The sequence below is a fragment of the Aphelocoma coerulescens genome, assembly GCF_041296385.1.
Source record: "Aphelocoma coerulescens isolate FSJ_1873_10779 chromosome Z unlocalized genomic scaffold, UR_Acoe_1.0 ChrZ, whole genome shotgun sequence".
NCBI classification, from domain to species: Eukaryota; Metazoa; Chordata; class Aves; order Passeriformes; family Corvidae; genus Aphelocoma; species Aphelocoma coerulescens.
The window spans coordinates 39,628,335-39,646,511 of NW_027184085.1; the positions used below are offsets into that span (position 1 = coordinate 39,628,335).

Consider the following 18,177-nt stretch of genomic DNA (forward strand, 5'->3'; position numbering starts at 1 on the left):
GGCCGGGGCGCGCGCCGCCCCCCCCTCCCCGTCCCCGGGCGCCGCCTGGCTGGGCGCGCGCCCGGCCCGCGCTGCTGACGTGGCGCCGGGCGCTGCCGGGATGAGGGATCGCGGCCCCGGGGGGGAGGGCTCCCGCCCTCGGCAATCCGCATGGACACCGCCCGCTCCTGCGGCGTCGCAGTCCTCCGGTGCCCCTCATGACATGTGCCAAAAGAGGGGCGCAAGGACTTTGTAAGGCCAGCTGAAAACAGTCCAGTACATGCAGGCTTCTGGTCTGAACATTAAATGAACTTACGTGGAAAGTTAAAGTAACTATGTTTGAATCCGCCTCTTAGACACAGCGATACTTTGAAACACACAGTTACTTTAAATAGCTGTAGCGCTGAACCAAGCTAGTAGGTAAAACAGCTTCTGAAAACCACTCCCTTCCCACCTCCGTCTCATTGGCCATGATGAAAGCCCTTAAGGAACTGCTCAATCCTTGCCGGGTGTGCCTGCCTACTTATGGAGGAAAACCTATTGGAAAATAGTTGCCATTTTTCCCAGTATAACTTTTTAAAAATATATCTTTTCTAAATAACACGAGAGACCTAAAATTCTGCTGACACTTCGGAAACAAATTCATCCAAGGATTGTTGGCCATCGTTGTTCCAATTTATTATGGATGTGGTAGTCATTGTCTCGCGGTGCTCCAGCAAACTCTCTGAAGCTGTTGCCAGATGCGAAAAAGCAGGGCCGATGCCTTGATTAGGACACTTCAGCTCTTGTGCTGAATCCTCCTCTCTTTCCTCCCTCTTTGTTTGTCTGCAGTTTGTGAGTCTTTCTGAAGAAATGATTTTCCTGGGATAACACAGAGGTTGTGGTATGGTTCTTGTCGGTATTGAAATGGTGAGGGTGGATGACTTAAATGTAAAGAGCTGGAAAACTCCAGCTTAATTCATTCCAATACCTTTTAACAGTCCATAGTTCTTTTAGCTATAGTTAGTTAAATGCATTTATTAGGACTAACAGAACTATTACCATTGTATATTGTTTTAATTCTACTAAAAGCAAAACAAGCAGGGAGGCAGCTAGAACATTTCCTTTAAAATCAAAAGCACCAGGAACAAAAACTGCAAAACAAAAGTGGAATAAGAATCAGTGTCCTCGGCTGTGATTATCAGGTGAATGAAGCAGAGTGGAAGCACTACAAATAAAATGAGTATTCATCATTCAGTCTCTTTGAAAATAATTTTTCTGTGCTTATTGTCTTTATTTTACAAGCATATGACCACTTTTCCAGCCTGCTTTTGTCTGTTGTTTAAGTAACATAAGGCAGAGGCAGATGCATTCCAGAGTTTCTGGCATGCTGAAAAATATTGGTGAGCGGGGGCAGTGCTGGAGGGAGAAGGCAGCTCCTTATTTGTGACTGTAGGGGCAGTGGTTCATGAAGAGCAGACTTCATTCCCCTGTGAGCCTCAGCTGCTTGCCTGTCCCAGTCTGTTATGCCAAGTTTAAGGAAGCCTCTGGCCAGCCCTGAAATCACAGGGGTTCAGAGTCTGCACATGACTACCTTCAGCCCTGTGCTGAGTGCTGTTAATCAAAGCAGAGAACTTACAACAGTAGTTTTCCATTAATAATATCCTTCTTCTAAACGCATAGTATCAAAATAGGGGTGTAATGAATAAGTTGCTAAAGCATAGTATCTTTAATAGAATTACTTTGTTCAGTATTGTTATGTTTCTTAAGCAAGCTTTTTATTTTTCATCAAGGAACAGTGCATTTAATTTCACATGCTCTTAATGGTGTAAAGCTTTGCAGACCTTCCTCTGGGCCCATCAGTGACCTTAATGGATGCAGGAACAAGCATCTTCACGAAAAGCCATTTTACAATTTCATTAAAGCTTAAAAAGGGAGAAAATTTGTAGTTGAGACATGTATGTATGGTAGGTAGCATTTTACAGTGAAGGTCAAAGATCAGAGATTGCAGAAAAGGATATGCTCTTCCATAAATCTTGGATTTTTTTTTTTTTTCAAATTGCTAAAAGGAAGTGTCTCCTGGATGAAAGAGGGCACATCTACTTTAATGAAAGTAATAGATGTTGAACATAAACATTTGTAGATAAATGGTTAATATGAAATATGCCAGAACTGCAAACCAGAACGCTGTTATGCTTACTTCAGTTGTCTAAGAAATAACTACGGACAATTTTTTCAGAGACCTCTTGCTCTGACAGAAAGTACATACATACAAAGGGAGAACATTCTGCTGCAAATCTTCATAGGAAAACAAATAATTTGGCTTACTCTAAAACTGATAATCTGATCAGATATGAATTTAAGACATACCTCTTTGGTCTTAAAACCCCACGTTTTTGTACCACACAAAAGAATTGCAGACAATACAGGATGATGTATTTAAAATATTTATTTGAAATTGTGAAATGTATTTCATAACTTCTGCCAGTGCCAGATGCAAAAGTAGGCATAAGCTTAAGTCCAGGTGTTCAAAATTGTGACTTTTCAAGGTGTATTTCAACACAAAATTGTCACACAGTGGTGGAAGCTTTAAAAGAATTCTGAGAAGTCTTGGACTGAAAGCCCATGTTGATCTGCTGAAGGCAAGAATCCCAAATTCTTCCTGAGCAAAGTCTGATTTTTTAGTTTAGTGCACTTTGAACAATGATTTTTAAAATATATTACCAATATTGTTTGATGAGGCAATAATAAGCTGCAGGATGTTTTGCAGTCATTCTCAGCTGTGTTTTAGTTTTTATTATCTTGTACTCAATGGAAATAGCACTTTTGTGTCCCTCTCTAGAGTCAGGTAGTTTATTTTATGCTCTGATTTTCTACATAAGGTTTCAGATGTCCCACAAAGACACAACAGAACCGATGCTTGTTGGAATTCACTGGAGAACTGTTCTTGTAGAGCACGAATTTTAAAAAAAGTATCTATTACATCAGTGTCATATGTCAATAATCTGGGGTTTGTTTGAGAAATTCACTGTTTTAACTCCTGCCAGCTGCAAAACTGTATTAATGGGAACATGATCCAGCCTGTTTTTATCAAGGTGCAAAAAATGAACTTCATTGCCTGGAATGAGAATAACATGTAAATTATTGAATAAATATTTATTTATTCAAAGATGTAAGTGAATCGAAGCAGCATTCTGACTACCTACCAGTTATCATACAAATGTGTACTAGTTCTATAGACTGCACAATATACTGTATTTTAAACAATGACAATTGTTTAATTATGTTTGAATTTTAATTATGTTAAAGAAGCAAGGAACACTGAAGCACCTAACTAGTTTAAATCTGCTGTAGCATGATGTTTCCTAATAATGTGATGACTGTCATATTGCAATTCCCCCTTCACACTCTGCTTCTCTACTAAAACCACATTAAATGCCTCAAATCAAATGTGAAAGCCGAATGTAGGTAAATACCACGATGTCAAGAAAACCCTCCAAACTTTGAGGCAGTTGTTCCATCAGCACTCCAATCAATTTCTGCAGGACTGTGATCAGCTTTATGCCACCTCTGTGGGAGATAGGACTACAAAATGACACTTTGCAGATTCCTTCATGCGACAGAAATCACACAAGTTCAACACAAGACTGTCTCCTTGGGACCCACAGGGACAGCAGGCGAAATGGCAGCAAACAGCTGAAGGAGACAGTTGTAACTTTCACACAAAACAAAGCAGCTCACCTGGGCCTATAATCAAAGCTCCTCCCTGCTGAGCAGGGTCTCCTTGAAAATCAAAAGCTGGGCCAGTCATTGCTCTCCATATACTCCTAACGCTTCCCAGAAGTGTGTTTGATTTCACATGAGGGCTCCGAACTAAACAAAACCACAAAACACTTATTATCTAGAAATACAAAAGTATATAAGAACAACAACATTGAACAGCTGCTGTGAATAGTTTAGAGATTCCTGACTACCAGTGTTTTCTCAAAATATAGCCTATGAGAGACAGTCTGGTGGGCAACTCACTTTTTACATTGTGGTCATACTATTTTATCAGAGCATTTTTGTTTTGTTAGTGAAAGTCTAAATAAGATGAGAAAATTATTCTTACCTGATACTTTATTACCTTCACCTCTTTTCATGCCAAGTATTTTATAAATTTCCCTTTGTGGATCTACATACATTTCATGTGTATACCCAGTTAAACTGCAAAAGGGCTGCAAAACAGAGGTGTAAACACACACACACACACACGCAGAGAAATAAGAAGTAATATCTGTAAGGTTAAGGCAGTAACTAGTTAGGGTCTACTGACAACAGAAAAATTACTGACACCCTGCCAGCTCCACCTTCCCCCCTCTTATTTGAAAACTGTGTGTTTGTTATGTTAAAGTGGAAAATTTTTTAGCCTCAAAGCTTCTATTAAACAAAGCTTCCAGTGAAATCAGGAAAAGATGTTTCCTTAGCAACCCCTGGTGGTTTTTAAACTGAAAGTTTTAATTACTCGCTTTACTCATGTATTGCTATTAGAATTGCCTCATGAATACGATCCTTTTTTATTGCCATTGCAAAAGACCACCTTTTCAAGCAAAACAAATCCCTCAATACAGACCGTTAAGACACAATAGAAGATACACTGTATTTAATGACTACATTATTTACCTTGATGTGATGATATGATGACTGTCCAATAACTATAAGCCTCACATTCGATTCCTGGAACAGAACATGGGTACTGAAGCTGTAAAGAGGAACTGGGTGTTTCCACACGACTTCAGAACATTAACAGAATCTGGTATTCCAAGTTAGTGATTGCAGTGCACCGACTTAAAATTATTTGACGTTAACATTACTTACATGTTTGGAGACTGTACTTTTGTATATCACCCGCAATTAGCAGCTACATTAATTTATTAAGTGAAAAATTATTTTTAAAGATAACTTTTAAATTACAGGTGCGTAAACTTTGAGTTTCCTGGAGCGTTGGTAGGATTGTCTTTTCAATTGATTAGAACATATTATGATTTTGGAAACTCAAAATTTCCACTCAGTTGCACCTACATCTAAAGAAGCAGCATGCAAATTACGGTGCCCAAACATCTATGATTCGCATATGCGGACACCCATTAATAGGTATAACTTGCATTCATATGCACTGCTGTCTATTGCAGGTGCAACCTTAGGCCTGAGTCTAAAACAGGGGCCAAATCTGAAGTCCATTTAGGTATCAGTAAAACAGTTAGTAAGTGTACGGTTGTTCTGTTAGGGTGTAATACTTGCCCTTCCCATATAAAATAATTTCCCATATAAAATAATTTCCCATATAAAATCATTTTGCTTCTTATGAAAAGAAGCCCTCCTAAAACCAGACTACTTGCACTAAGAAAAGTGTGGACATTTTTGACTGTCTGTATGTATACATTTATTTGAGGAGCCAAATTAAGAAAATGTCCTTTTGAGTAACACTGATCAAACAGTTTAGAAATATCTGTCCTGAGAAGGGAAGCTGACAAAGAAATTGCCTATTTTTGTCCTCAAATTCCTAGTCCATCTCAGATGGACTTAGATGGAGTTGCTGTTTCTGTCAGCAATGACCTGAGTCTCTGTCATTGGCTATGCTGCTGTTGGGAATAAAGTTTGACAGAATTTCAATCAGCAGTCTAGAAGAGACAGATTGACCTTCCACATTTAGCAGGTGATCATTGTCTTCTCTGGTGTCTCCTACCACCCAACAAATACACATCGATAGCAGCCCCTACCCACTCTACTTCTCCTTTCTGTCGCTGTCATTCCTGTTTGTGCAGCTGCCTGGAGAGCAGGATACACTATTAATGCAGCTTACAGATCACCATAGAAAAAGATACTATTTTTAATCCAGATCAATTTTCTGATCTTGTTCCGTGCACAACCATCAGTTGGCTCTACAAGCATAATGGAAAGGGCACTAGTTAGCACTCAGAAGACAGCTGTCCAGGGCACTGCTAATACCAAAAGAAATGCCTGTCAGATGTTGTCTAACTGTTCTGAACACAGCAGTAAAAAGAGCACCAAGCTAATAGGGCAGGGAGAAATAATGCTGCTGCAACAGAGTGTGTAGTGCCATAAATCCTTTCCTGTGTCTCCTAGGCAGATTCATTATTGCTTTTGCAGCAAACAATGAAAGTGCTTCTTCTGAGCCATTTTTTTATTCCTAGAAGCCTTACATAAGCCTGTAGTTGGACATAACAAATCTGCTTGATTGCAGCCACAAACATTAAGGGCAGAGTACTTACTTGTAAAAATGCCTTGGGGACTTTTGCCAGATCTTCTACATACTCCTTACAGGTGTAACACAAAAAATTCTGCAACATACCCAGTTGAATGTGTCAGGACCAGATAAAATTACACAGCAATGAAGCAGTAGACTTTGGGCTGCACCCACTTTGGAGGTGATCCGGAACAAGGAATGGGAAAGATTCCAGCCGCCAAATTTGGATTAGGATACTGGTTTAATCCAAGCCTGAACAAGGACACTGGGCCTGCAGCCTTGCAAATATTTTTATCTCTAGATATTTTAGGAATGTGATAGCTGGCTCGACAGCTGGGGAATCAAGGAACATGATACTTGTTTCCCTAAACACCCGGCTGAAGAAGTATTTCCTTTCTGGTGAATAGTGTGTCACTTTACCAAAGAACAGGGGGGTCTCAGGAGCAGCACTGATCTCCTTTGTGCTTTCTTCTCCCTCCGCTCCAGCCGAGCCCGTGCTGAGCCCCCGCACCCCCGCCCTCACACAGCCCCGCCGGGAGCCGGGCTGGGCCCCGCGACGGCCCCTCCTCACCCGCACGAACACCACGATCGCTTTCTGCTCCCCGTACAGGGCCTGGAAGGGGACGCTGCTCCCGTCCGCGTCCAGCACCAGGCAGCGGGCGGCCTCCCGCAGCTGCTCCTGCTCCGGCCGCTCCGGCCGCCGCCCGCAGCCCCGCGCCCGCCCGACCTGCTGCGTGACCGGGGGCGCCGGCGGCCCGGCCATGGGAGCGCCGAAAGGAAAGGCGGAGCTGGAGCGGAAAGGCGCGGAGCGTTGTGCGACGGCGAGGAAGCGACGGGGCCGGGGTGGAGCGGGGCGGCTCGTTCCCGTCCGCGGGAGCAACCTCGGGCAGCCGCGCCGCGGTCCAGGAGGAGCTCGGGGTTCGGATGGACAGAGCGAGAAACCTGCGGCCGAAACCGCTGCGAGTCCGTCAGCCACGGCCGGCGTGCGGTTTGTGCCCGGGGAACATAGGAAAGTCACCCGGAGCTTCCCAGGAATGGTGTGCAAGCAGGAGCAGTGACGTGGTCTTACGGTCTCGAGGTCGGCGTTCGCTTTGCGGGAGGCCGCAGCACTGCGGGCCGTAAGCGAGATAGAAAACTGCTCTTGAGGAGCTGTCGAGCTGCTGTATCAAAGAACACGCCAAACCCGGTGTCCCTATTCCTGCAAAAGCAGAGCTTCACAGTGCCTTAAGAGCTGAATAGCAGAAGATGCTCGAGTGCACGCAGAAATGAATGAACAGTCCTTAAAATAAGAAAACCACTAGGTTGTTGAAGAGTATTGTAGTCTTTTAGATTGTTGTGTCAGCTGAAAGCTTACGAGGATGAGGGTACTTTTCTTAGTGGGCAGAGGAAAAAGAAGTGTCAGACACAATAGGACTGGGGGATCTCCAGAAGTTATTCTGCTTTGTGAAACTCTCTGATTACATTAATTCCAAAGTTTCTCTTGGCAGACTGCCCCAGGGTCTAAACGTTAGTGTTATTTAAACTACGTCCCCTGTGCTTTGGGTTAAGCCCACTGCTTTCATATTAGGGGGAGTGAGCACATAGAACATGTTAAATCTTGCCGTTCAGTATGTCCTCACAAGGAATTTGATTTAAAAGGTGATGAACTCAAATTAGTACAGATTAGTAAAGAACTTCGGAAAATTTTGAAATTTAGAATTCTGCTAGATGCAATTGGACCCAATGATTTTAAAGGTCTTTTCCAACATAAGTGATTCTATGATTCTGAAAGAATTTGGGCAGTATTCCCCATTGTTGTTCTCATCAGGCTTTCTTGTTCAGTTACCAGTGTGCTGTCCAACACATTTCTTCCACTGGCAGTTCATAAACTGAACTATGAGCTGTGCAGCAGTGCTCTGCATCTCCCTCAGCAGTACTAATGGGAATGTGCTGACTACACTAGACTACTTCAGGACATAACAAAGCAGAGAACTGACGACTTTTGACAGGCTTTGGTCTGCATCTTGAAGCTGAAGTGGATAGGCTGTAACCTCGTTGTGTTACGCCTGCAGTAAAACAGGGTAGCATTGGGCAGAGCTCAGGGGCACAGCTCAACACTCGATCGTCAGTAGGGCTTGGACCAGGGCCTTTGCCACTGTAGCTGGGAATCAGAAGAGGCAGTCATATCACTGTAGGGGATCTGCTGCTGCAGCCTCTGACTGGGAGCACACATGGGGATGAGACCGCTGATGAAAAGAATTAGGCATTGTGGTGTCACAAACTCAGAGGATACTGCCCCGGGTCAGTCTGCACATATCTGATCTTGAGCATCCAGAGAGCTTGTTCTTTCTTGATTTGAAATGAAATCTGAGGAGCCCAAGAGAGGCACTCTGCCTGTCTGGGAGAGGTGGTAATCATTCCTACTAGGCCAATGAAGACTGCTGCAGACTTTGCTTTATTTATGTAACTTGGCCTCCTTAAACTAGCTGAAGAAGCACATCCTTAACAGCTGGTTTCAGCAGTATACAAGTGAGCAACAGCAACTTTCTTCTGAGGATATTTGCCAAAGCATTCCCTAAAGCCCCTCAAACGGCATGTTTCTAACTTTTAGTGGAGAATCCTAAGTGTTGCTAGAATACAAATACAAATTGCTGTCACCCCCAATTTTACAGAGAAAGAACAGAAGCAAAGGCAGTTGTATTCTGACTTGTTCTCGGAAAGAGAAACACTCAAAATTAGCAGTCACGTTTTGAAAGCTGAAGCTTAAAGCCTTTCATTAATATATGCTTAACAGAAGTGCAGACGTAAGTTTCACTTAGGTGGGAAGAAAGAATTCCTATGTGCTGATACTCTGGACAGTACCAACTGTCAAAGTGTGCAGTCTACTAAAAGCACATAATTCTTCAGTGTGTGCTGTGGATAGGGAAATTTCCTTTTCTTTCCTTTCCCCTCTTTTCTTTATAGGTTACAAATATAGAAATGTGGATAACTTAAAGAACCACATGTGTCAGAGTGATGTATTTTTCATTGTCTTAAGGAGAAACAATCAGTGCACTTACATTAATAATTTTGATTCAGGATGCAAGTCACTCTTCACTGCAGTGCAATTTACAGTTGTAGAAAGAAACTTAGCTAATATTTAATTAATCAAGGATTGGGTTACTTTGTACTGTGGATAAGAAACTCAAATTCCTACCATTTCAAGAGGGAAAACAATAATTACGCAAAGATGGCAGTTAATTTGTTTGTTCTGTATTTGACTAGTGAAACAAAAAAACAGCTGTAATTATGCAGCCTTAATTCCTTTATATACAGCAGCTGAACAAAATATTTGACAAGAGAGGTGTGGCCTGTATCAATACCATAAATGCACCACCTAGGGTATATGGTGTTTATTTGTACAGCAACATGTTATTATCAATTTACTACATGATGTACATGATGTTTATTTAGCATAAGGATATTTGTTCTTCTTGTTAATCTAATATTGTTTAGCTAGAGATAACATGGTTATTACTTATCAGCAAAAAATAAATTAGTGGTTACAATTCCAGGGAAAAACATAATGCTAAACACCAGCTAAGAATTACTTGTTTTTAAACTGCTGTTATAATTACAAAGGAGTAAAAATATGGACTGTCCTGTAGATAAAACAGTTTTTTCTCTATGAGGGTGGTGAGAGGAGTTGTGGTCTCCCTGTTCCTGACAGTGTTCAAGGCCAGGCTGAATGAGGCTTGGAGCAACCTGGTGTAGGGGAAGGTTCCCTACCCATGGCAGGGGGGCAGAACTAGGTGATCTTTAAGGTAACTTCCAACTCAAACTATTTTATGTTTCTATGATAAGAGGCTTTTTCCTTTATGTCTGCCTTTCATTGTTCCCTTAGTGTCATGATATCCTGGGGGTATGCTTGAATTGCACCATGAAGTGATTCTTCTGACCAGCAAGGACAGTAATTTGAAGCCTTGAAAGAAATTTTGAAAATGGTGAGTTCATCTCCAGTTTTGCTGCCTGCTGTGTGTTCTCATCCCGATGTTGTTTCTCATTAGTTTTGCTTCCTGTTTTGTGTTTTGTGGTTGGTTTTTTGTTTGTTGGTTTTGTGTATGTGGTTTTTTGTTTGGTTTGTTTTGTTTTTATGTTTTTGTTGAGGGGAGGTTGGTTGGTTGTTTTTTTCCCTGAAGGGGGAATTATTGTGGTATCAAAGCTTGCCTAAATTTTGCTTTTTGTCTCCCTTTAAAAATTCAAGATTATTTACCAGACTAAATGGCTTCATAAGTCTGGCTGCAGCATCTGAGTATCAGTGTGTGTTTCTTATTAACTCACTGTTGTTTCACAACGCAGATAATAGAAATATAATTTAAAATCTACTCAAATAGTTTAAGTATTATAATGACATATGGCAAGAAAATATTTCTTCTGTTATGTCTGATATATTTAGTTTCATAATGCAAACCCTACACAGAGAGCAGCAGTACAAACTTTACTACACAATAAAATAACAGTATTAAGTGAAGTATGCACATTTTATTTAATATAGCCTCAAGGCACAAAGGGAATTTTTAATGCATTTTGTAAGAACTCTCTGAATTTGATCTATTTCTGTTTTGCAGCTACCTACTGTCTGTGCTGCAAATCAGAAACAGAGGTGACCATCTATATGTCAAGAGTAGTAAATTATGTGTGAAGATGCTGTTTATTTACTCTACGTGCCACTGGTTTGAATCTTTTATAAAAGAACTAAGAGGAAGCAAATTACTACTTAAATAGATGAGACATGGTCAAAAAGCAAATAAAATATATGCTACAATCCAGACTGGCCAAACAGAATTATCTTGTATCTTGTTAACAATAACGCTCTTAGAAAGTAAGCTAATTATCATTAGTGTAAACCAGATGAGAGGATTAAAAAATAAAGAATGTGAAGAAGAGCGGGGGTGATTACATGGGGTGTTCAGGCCAAATTAAGCTTTACTTTAAACGGGTATCTTGCAAGGTAAACAAAACTTCCTTGAAAACTTTAGATACTTTTCCTTCTTTAAGTTCTCTCCCGCCCCCCCCCCCCCCCCCCCCCCCCCCCCGTTTTTTTGCTTACATTGTCGCCTTTTCCTGGTCTTAAAATCAAGAATCAAACACGGTTAGAAGGGAAAAAGGGGTTTTACCTCAGTATTTATTTTAAGGATCTTTGGGTGCACCACGTACAGGTGGAATGCACTGAAAAGCACACTGCAGTGCACACCCACAATACATAGGGTATAACATTACAGGTCTTACTAATTAGGATATCTATCAAAGATTCCCCAGTGAGAGGCTCGAGTGAGCCCCCCTCCCCAAGGAACCTTCCCCTGGATGGTTCTATCTTAGTTTACAGAATGTGCTCTGGAGAGGACCTTGGGGTCTGGGGGCATTTTCATCCCTAACTACGAAGCTTCTAAAATGTTTAGTCTCCTAGCTTGACAAATAAGTCTAAGAATGTAGGCTAAAAAACACTAAGAATACAAAAGCTATAAAAAGGTATATAAAGGAGTATAAAAGAAAAGGCAAAAAATCATCATGGCATCAATATGGAAAAGCGTATTTTGAGAAGGTTGTGGTTCCCAGCTACTATTTCTATTTCTGTGTTCATAGAGAGCTGAATGTGTACTTAGAAGTAGATTCAGTTCAAATGGCTCTTTTATGTATGGCAACATTGATATTTAGCTACAGTTAGGAATTCCCTTCTTGAGACCAGTGGATGGTATAATATTTTTGCTGGAGGCTAATAGCTTGTGCTAATTATAGCACAAGATCTCATTTATTTCTTGGTATATAATTAAGAGTAGCATCACTTTAGCATCAGACGTATCTCTTGAGCCTCTTTGCTAGAGGGATCAGTTAGGAACCCAGGCCAGTTCTCATAAAGAGGTAGTTTTGAATTTTTCACAAGATTGTGTGCCTGCTTGTATCCTAGGGACTACAAATCCATAGCCCGTGTCCACCCTCCTGCCTTTCAAAATGGCTAATAAGTGTTGCCTAATTCTCTCTTAATATTGACTGAGTGAGACGATGTGTGTGCCACGCTCTGATGAAGCAAGCCACAGTTTTCATTTAGTGGGTACTTCCTTAAGAAATTATTTAAATAAGAAAAGGAGTCTGAAGATAAAGTGTCTAATGGCCATGTGAACCCTTCATCAGAAGCTTTAGACGTTACAGCTTTCCAGCTGGCTCTCTTAGGAGGGCCTTTAAAATCCTCTCCAGTGGAAATAATGTATTTGGTTTGTTAACAATGAAAGCTTTTACTACAGCCAGTAAAATTCATGACAGAGCTGAGGTGGAGGGCCTAGCCCTGAAAGCCTTTTGGATCTGAGTTCATGTGGATGTTGGTGTGAATCCTGCACTTGGTGCTTTGAGAGATGATCGTTGGCTTAAGGCTCAAAAATATGGCCCTTTCCATATCTCCAGTGTTTAAACAAGAAAGATGTTTTTCCTTCTGTTGTTTGCATTGTAATTATGTTACTTACTTAAACAAAAATGTCAATCTGCTCCATATTTTTCTTTCTTAAAGAAGCTATTTATTCTTTCCCTGTTTTTCAGTTGCTACTTTCAATTACCTTTTTAATATATTTCTAATGCAGTCATTCGTTTATGCACAAAGCTAGCAGTTAAAGTGAAGATCAGGATAAAAAGGGGAATATATATACATTAAAAACACCTTAGTTAGAGACAACCATAAATTAAAATATATTAACATATGAGCTAAAACACAAATTCTTTAACTGAAATGTCTGTAAATGTAAAACAAGTTTATCTTTCTTTGCATATCGGTGAAAGGGCATTCAAATTAGTTCACATATATGTACTTTTGTTTCATTACACCATCATGCTTCATGTAAGTTAGGATGTGCAATGTCCTTCTGTCTACAACCTAAGGTTTCACATGTAAAAGCTGAAGAGTAAAGTGCACAAAACCAAAATCTGTTAAAAGAAAATAATGGAAAAGGAATGAAAAAATTCCTCCAAGCTCTATTTTTTTTTTTTTTTTCATTTTCCTCATTGTTCCTCTATAAAATGTTTGCAACAATTTTAACTTCATTTTCTGGATGCTGATGCTTATGTATCAATCATTTGTTAAATGCAGCTACTGCCATTTCTGCATAGTACATGAGTCAGATTTTTTTTTCAAACTGAATTGACTTGTGCTCTCTCCAGAGAATGATCAACAGCCAATGTTTAAAAATTCTCATTAGGCACTTTAAAATTCAAGCTGTGGCCCTGCCATGGTTTCCAAGGTCTTGACATAGAACCCTAGTGATTTCAATATTGGTTTGATCATATAAATAAATTAGCTAGGTATTGTAACAATCAATCTGCAAAATGTGTGTGTTTCTATGATGCTGCTATCATTAATTCTACAAAAGGAAATCCTTTAAAGAAGCAATAATTATTGTTTGAAAATACCAGAAGAGAGAAGATATCTGGCTTACAGTTCATATGGGATCAACACAACCATGTCTGGAATTGCTGTACCAGCAGGAATCTCTTCTTTCTAACATAATTTGTATGTCCCTTTCTGAGTAGTTATTGCCACGTTGCTTTTCTTAAATGAAAAGTCCATACGACAGAAAAGAACAAATCAGAACTGAAGAATTCTTATTCCTTCCTCCTCCTGCTTAGTGGACTGCTGATTGCTAAGGCAGGCGAGTCTAGGCAGGGACTGTTTGTATGTATTTATTTATTTCTAAAAATTTATAAAATTTTGATTGTCTCAGTCTATGGACATATTTATTTTACTCTAAAAATGAATTCAGGATGTATAGGCCACTTGGAAATAGATGTATAATTATTCTTTTTCTCCATGATACATTTTTCACACGTGCGTGTATCTGCTTTGGAATGCTGCTTCTGTGGCCTGTCCTCTGTGTTTTGTGGCCGTGACTTTTGCATAAAAGCTTTGATAAAGTACTTCTGAAAATCATACTTTTTAGTTATTTTTCCTTGTATATCTGTGTAGCTGTATTCTAAACAGGCCATTGTAATTCAGGCTCTGTTTCTGACAATGTAATAAGGAGATTGTTCACACTTGAAAGTTAATTCTGACTAAAGTAGATGTAAATTTAATTTCTGTAGCTGCTGCTGAGTAACTCCACTTGTGGATGTGCTTATTTGAACTCTGCTTATCCAAAATAACTTTCAAATAATGAGACTAAATCAGAATAAGGAATGATTCTCTAGGAAAAACATGTAAAAACATGAAGGTGTTCAGAATATCTGTGACTCATTTTGTGAACAAGCTGTGAGAAGTCTTCAGTGGGACAGCTTCTAGATTTGTTTGGGAATCTCAGGTGATAAAAACATCTTGAAGTATCTTTGTTGTTTTCTCTGATATCACTTAGATAAGAGACTTTTTATCTAATTTGAAATTCACCTAAGAATTCTGCTTTCTTGGAAGGAAGCTGGTGACAATCTTCTAGAGCAAGTTATTTACCAGATTCCAGTTCCAGAAAAAAAGAGCACAAAGAGCAGGGAGTCAACAGCTGGCTCACGAATGGTGAATAGACCAGTCTTTTCACAAAAAGGGTAGTATAGTCTGTCTGCAGTTTTCCACACAAATTTAAATAATTTATATAATCCAAGGAAGATTTTATGCCTTCCTCAAGTTGTTAGAAAGAGGTGTCACCCATAAAGTGGAAGAGCTATCTGCCGTAGGTATGAAAATTCTATTTTCCTGGATGCACGATCTGTTTCTGTGCATTTTTGAAGCATTTGTGGGGTCTGAACAGTGGTTTGCTTTTAAGTATAGCATGCCACAATACTTACACTGGAAGGCTTGTAAGAGATGGAGGGGATGGGAAAATAGTATGCTGTGAGTGCAGAAGTGTCTGTTACTAGTTCTCTTGACTACTTCAGTAACATGTCAACCTGGAATGACAAGCTTTCACTGGAAAGTTGCTGGTTCTGCTTCTGTAACAAACAGAAACTCAAAAATAATGACCATGAATGTAAAAATCCAAATTCTGCATAGAAAGAATCGCCAGTGTTACACCTTTGAAAAGATTCTGAAAAGCAATCTTTACTTAAAACTGGCAATACCGAAGTTACCACTGGCTGCTACTTTTTAATGCTTTCTCTAGATGCTGCAATGTCTAGCCTGTCCCACTTCAAATTAACAGTTCATGACTTGTACTTCTAGGGGGAAATGTAGTTGTACCACTCTTCTCAAGTCTGAGTGAAATAAAAGCTCTTTTCCCATTGAAGCTGTGGCATGACCTTGTCGAGCACTTCTTGACATGTGGGGTTGTAAAAGGTGCACAAATACAGCACAGCAGTTGAAGACAAGAGGCAAAAAGGAGTGTAGAGTATTTAAACAAAAATGCAGTGTAAAATTTAGTTTGACAGAATGCAATTGCAAAAATGTGATTTAGTCAGAACTCCAGGGAAAACCTTGTTCACAGTGCAGTGGAGATCTCTGAGGACCATAAATACTTCAGATATAAGTTTAATACTGCATCTAAAAGGCAGTGCAGCCAATAATTCAGCCTGACACCATGCTGGCGTATTATTTAATACCATCTTAGAGGCAGGAATACTACCTATGAAGTCATTAGTGTTAACGCCTGCTGTCTGCCTAGAAACAGGTGCTCATTGACAGTTACTAGTTAACTTAAAAAGAAGAAATCATACAGCATATATTTCATATGACTTACACATAATAAACTTTCAGATTTAATAGTCTTTCAGAAGATTGGAGTATATAGTAGCACTTGGAGGAAACAAATATTTGTGAAACTCTTAATTCTAGGACTGAAAGAAACCCAGTATCTCTCAGTGTGCAGAAAGAACCGGTGGGGCATCCACCTTTCATGTACCTCTCACATGGTCTCCTGTAAGATTATCTTGAGCTGGTGGGATTTCATTCAGGGACCAGTCATAAGCAAAACAGCCACAATTTGGGGAGCCTGAGTTGGGGCTGTACACCTAATGTTTTCCTTCTGCCAATCTTCTCTTCCTATTTTCCTCTGCCCCATATGGTTTATGCATGGATAACTGTCTCTTTGGGAAGTTTCTGCCCTGGCATATGTTTTCTATGAGTCATAGTCCCTTTGGAAATGTCCTGCTACTGGTAGTGATCATCTATTACCGCAGGCCTGGGCCCTACGGTATATCACCATGTCCCGCAGCCATAGGGAGGAGGAGGAGGAGAGAAGATCCAGCAGGCAGGAATTGTGCAGCAAGATTGATTGATTTAATCATTTTACAAACTCTTTTATAGACTTTTTTCTTCATAGTCTAATTGGACAAGGATCAGCCACCCCTTGGGGTGATTGGCTAAAATCCTAAAACATCCATTGTCAAAATATTTTTCTACTATACCATAAACAAGACTTTTCAAGGCTGGAGGTGTTTGGTTGTTTACATAACTCTGCTACCTCCTCTGTGAGAGAGAAAAGTCTCTCACGGACTTAGAAACTAGCAAGAAAATCCTTGCTAGCAGCATTTTGGTATCTACAATCATCTGTGGGCTGTAGCTCTTCAGGGGTGTCCCTACTCTAGTGTGCATCACCAGTGGACCACAGTCCCTTCAGGGCATCCTCACTGTGGGCTGCAGTCCGTTCAGAGCACCTCTCTCTATGGAGAACCTCCAAATGGCTCATCTCCATCCATGCTCTCAACGATGTCCCCATCCATTCTCTGTTCATCATTTCCTGGCAGCTGTCACATTTTTTAAACATCTGGACAGAGGCACCATACAGTTGATTGAAATTTTGGTGTGGGACATGGGCTGCACAGCTAGAAACAGCTGTGATTACACAACACAGCTGTGGAATGCCTCCCTGCAGGGCACCCTGGCAGCCCCTGGATACAGAAACCCCCACATTTGTGCCCAAAACCAGCTGGGTGCTGTCTCTCAGCATAGCACACTGTGCCCCTGCAAGACAAACTTTTACTGAGTGGATTCCAAAGACATCCCAGGGTAGTTCAGGGTCTACCTAAACAGTAAAATCTGTTTTGTTTTGTTTATTCTGTAGCTGTGTCTTGTTACTTGATATCTATGAAATGCTTAAAACTGATATAGAAATCAATTGCATTGCTTGTTTGTTAGTAGAAATGTCTCTTTGAAAATGGTTCCTCCTCAAGGATTTTACTGTGTCCACTGGACATAACAGTGGAAAACAGAGGAGAGAAATTAAAATAAATGGAATTGTGAGTGTGCTCAGAAATTATATGATAATGATTTGTTCATGACACTGACTTCCACTGAAGAAAGAAAGTGCTTTCAATTACAAAGATGAGTTTTGCAGAGCAATGGGTTAATATGAAGACTGAGGAAATGTCTTGTAATGTAATGACTTATATCTGAAGCTGGTGATAGGCACCAGCTTTATGTGGTGTAAATGCTGCAGTTAATTTCCTTTTCATAAACAAATACACTACCAGTAGTTGCTATGTTTTCCATGATTCTCCATAGTCTATTATTTGACTTCTAGTATCCATTCAAGAGCCCTTAATTTTTCTTTTATTTCTTTTTTTTTTTTTTTTTTTTTTTTGTTACATTTACATCTCGATGCAAAAGATCAAGATGTAAATGCTGTAGTTAAAAAACTCTGGGCAGATGAGGAAGGTTCTTCAATGAAGTCACCTGACTGTGGAGTAAGCTAATGGATGAAATAAAAATGAATTTAAACTGCAATTTGCAATGCTTGCCTGCTAAGAAAATCTTTTTTGTATGTATGTTACTGCTGACAGAATTATATTAATAGAAAGGTTAAAAACTAGAGAAATCAGCAAGAAAATGAGATTTGAACATTCTTGGTTTAAATGTACACTGGAGGCACAAGGAGTTCAGGGTCCATTGTGAAGCATTCATTGAATGACCTAAAGACTTGAAAATGCATAGGAACTGTGGTGATGGCTGCCTTACATGAAGCAGAAATAAACATAATTGTATTCATTTAAATTGTTAATTAGACATAAAAATTTAAAAGGCAAGTGGAATTTTTTTTTCCTGACTACTGATCACA

At 40.0% G+C, this 18,177-nt stretch overlaps 1 protein-coding gene and 1 long non-coding RNA gene across 2 annotated transcripts; one reads left to right on the forward strand and one right to left on the reverse strand.

Moving 5' to 3' along the window:
• Window positions 1-2,392: 2,392 nt before the first annotated feature.
• PRXL2C (peroxiredoxin like 2C) lies at window positions 2,393-7,057 on the reverse strand. The gene is made up of 6 exons (XM_069001154.1): window positions 6,777-7,057; window positions 6,231-6,299; window positions 4,621-4,674; window positions 4,070-4,175; window positions 3,700-3,831; window positions 2,393-3,076 (listed from the first exon to the last, which is right to left on the reverse strand). The coding sequence occupies exons 1-6, from the start codon at window positions 6,966-6,968 to the stop codon at window positions 2,949-2,951; spliced, it is 681 nt and encodes a 226-aa protein (XP_068857255.1). The 5' UTR covers window positions 6,969-7,057; the 3' UTR covers window positions 2,393-2,948.
• A 144-nt stretch (window positions 7,058-7,201) lies between these two features.
• LOC138103120 (uncharacterized) lies at window positions 7,202-17,816 on the forward strand. The gene is made up of 3 exons (XR_011147664.1): window positions 7,202-7,283; window positions 10,068-10,167; window positions 17,730-17,816. It is a non-coding gene; the product is annotated as an uncharacterized lncRNA (long non-coding RNA).
• Window positions 17,817-18,177: the final 361 nt, after the last annotated feature.

Bases quoted from the DNA above. Each gene is read 5' to 3' on its own strand.
- PRXL2C (XM_069001154.1), bottom strand. From the start codon at position 6,968: ATGGCCGGGCCGCCGGCGCCCCCGGTCACGCAGCAGGTCGGGCGGGCG. The intron at 6,300-6,776 runs GTGAGGAGGGGC...GGTATGTTGCAG, and splicing joins CGATCGTGGTGTTCGTGCGG to AATTTTTTGTGTTACACCTG. The intron at 4,176-4,620 runs GTAAATAATGTA...TCTGTTTTGCAG, and splicing joins CATCATATCATCACATCAAG to CCCTTTTGCAGTTTAACTGG.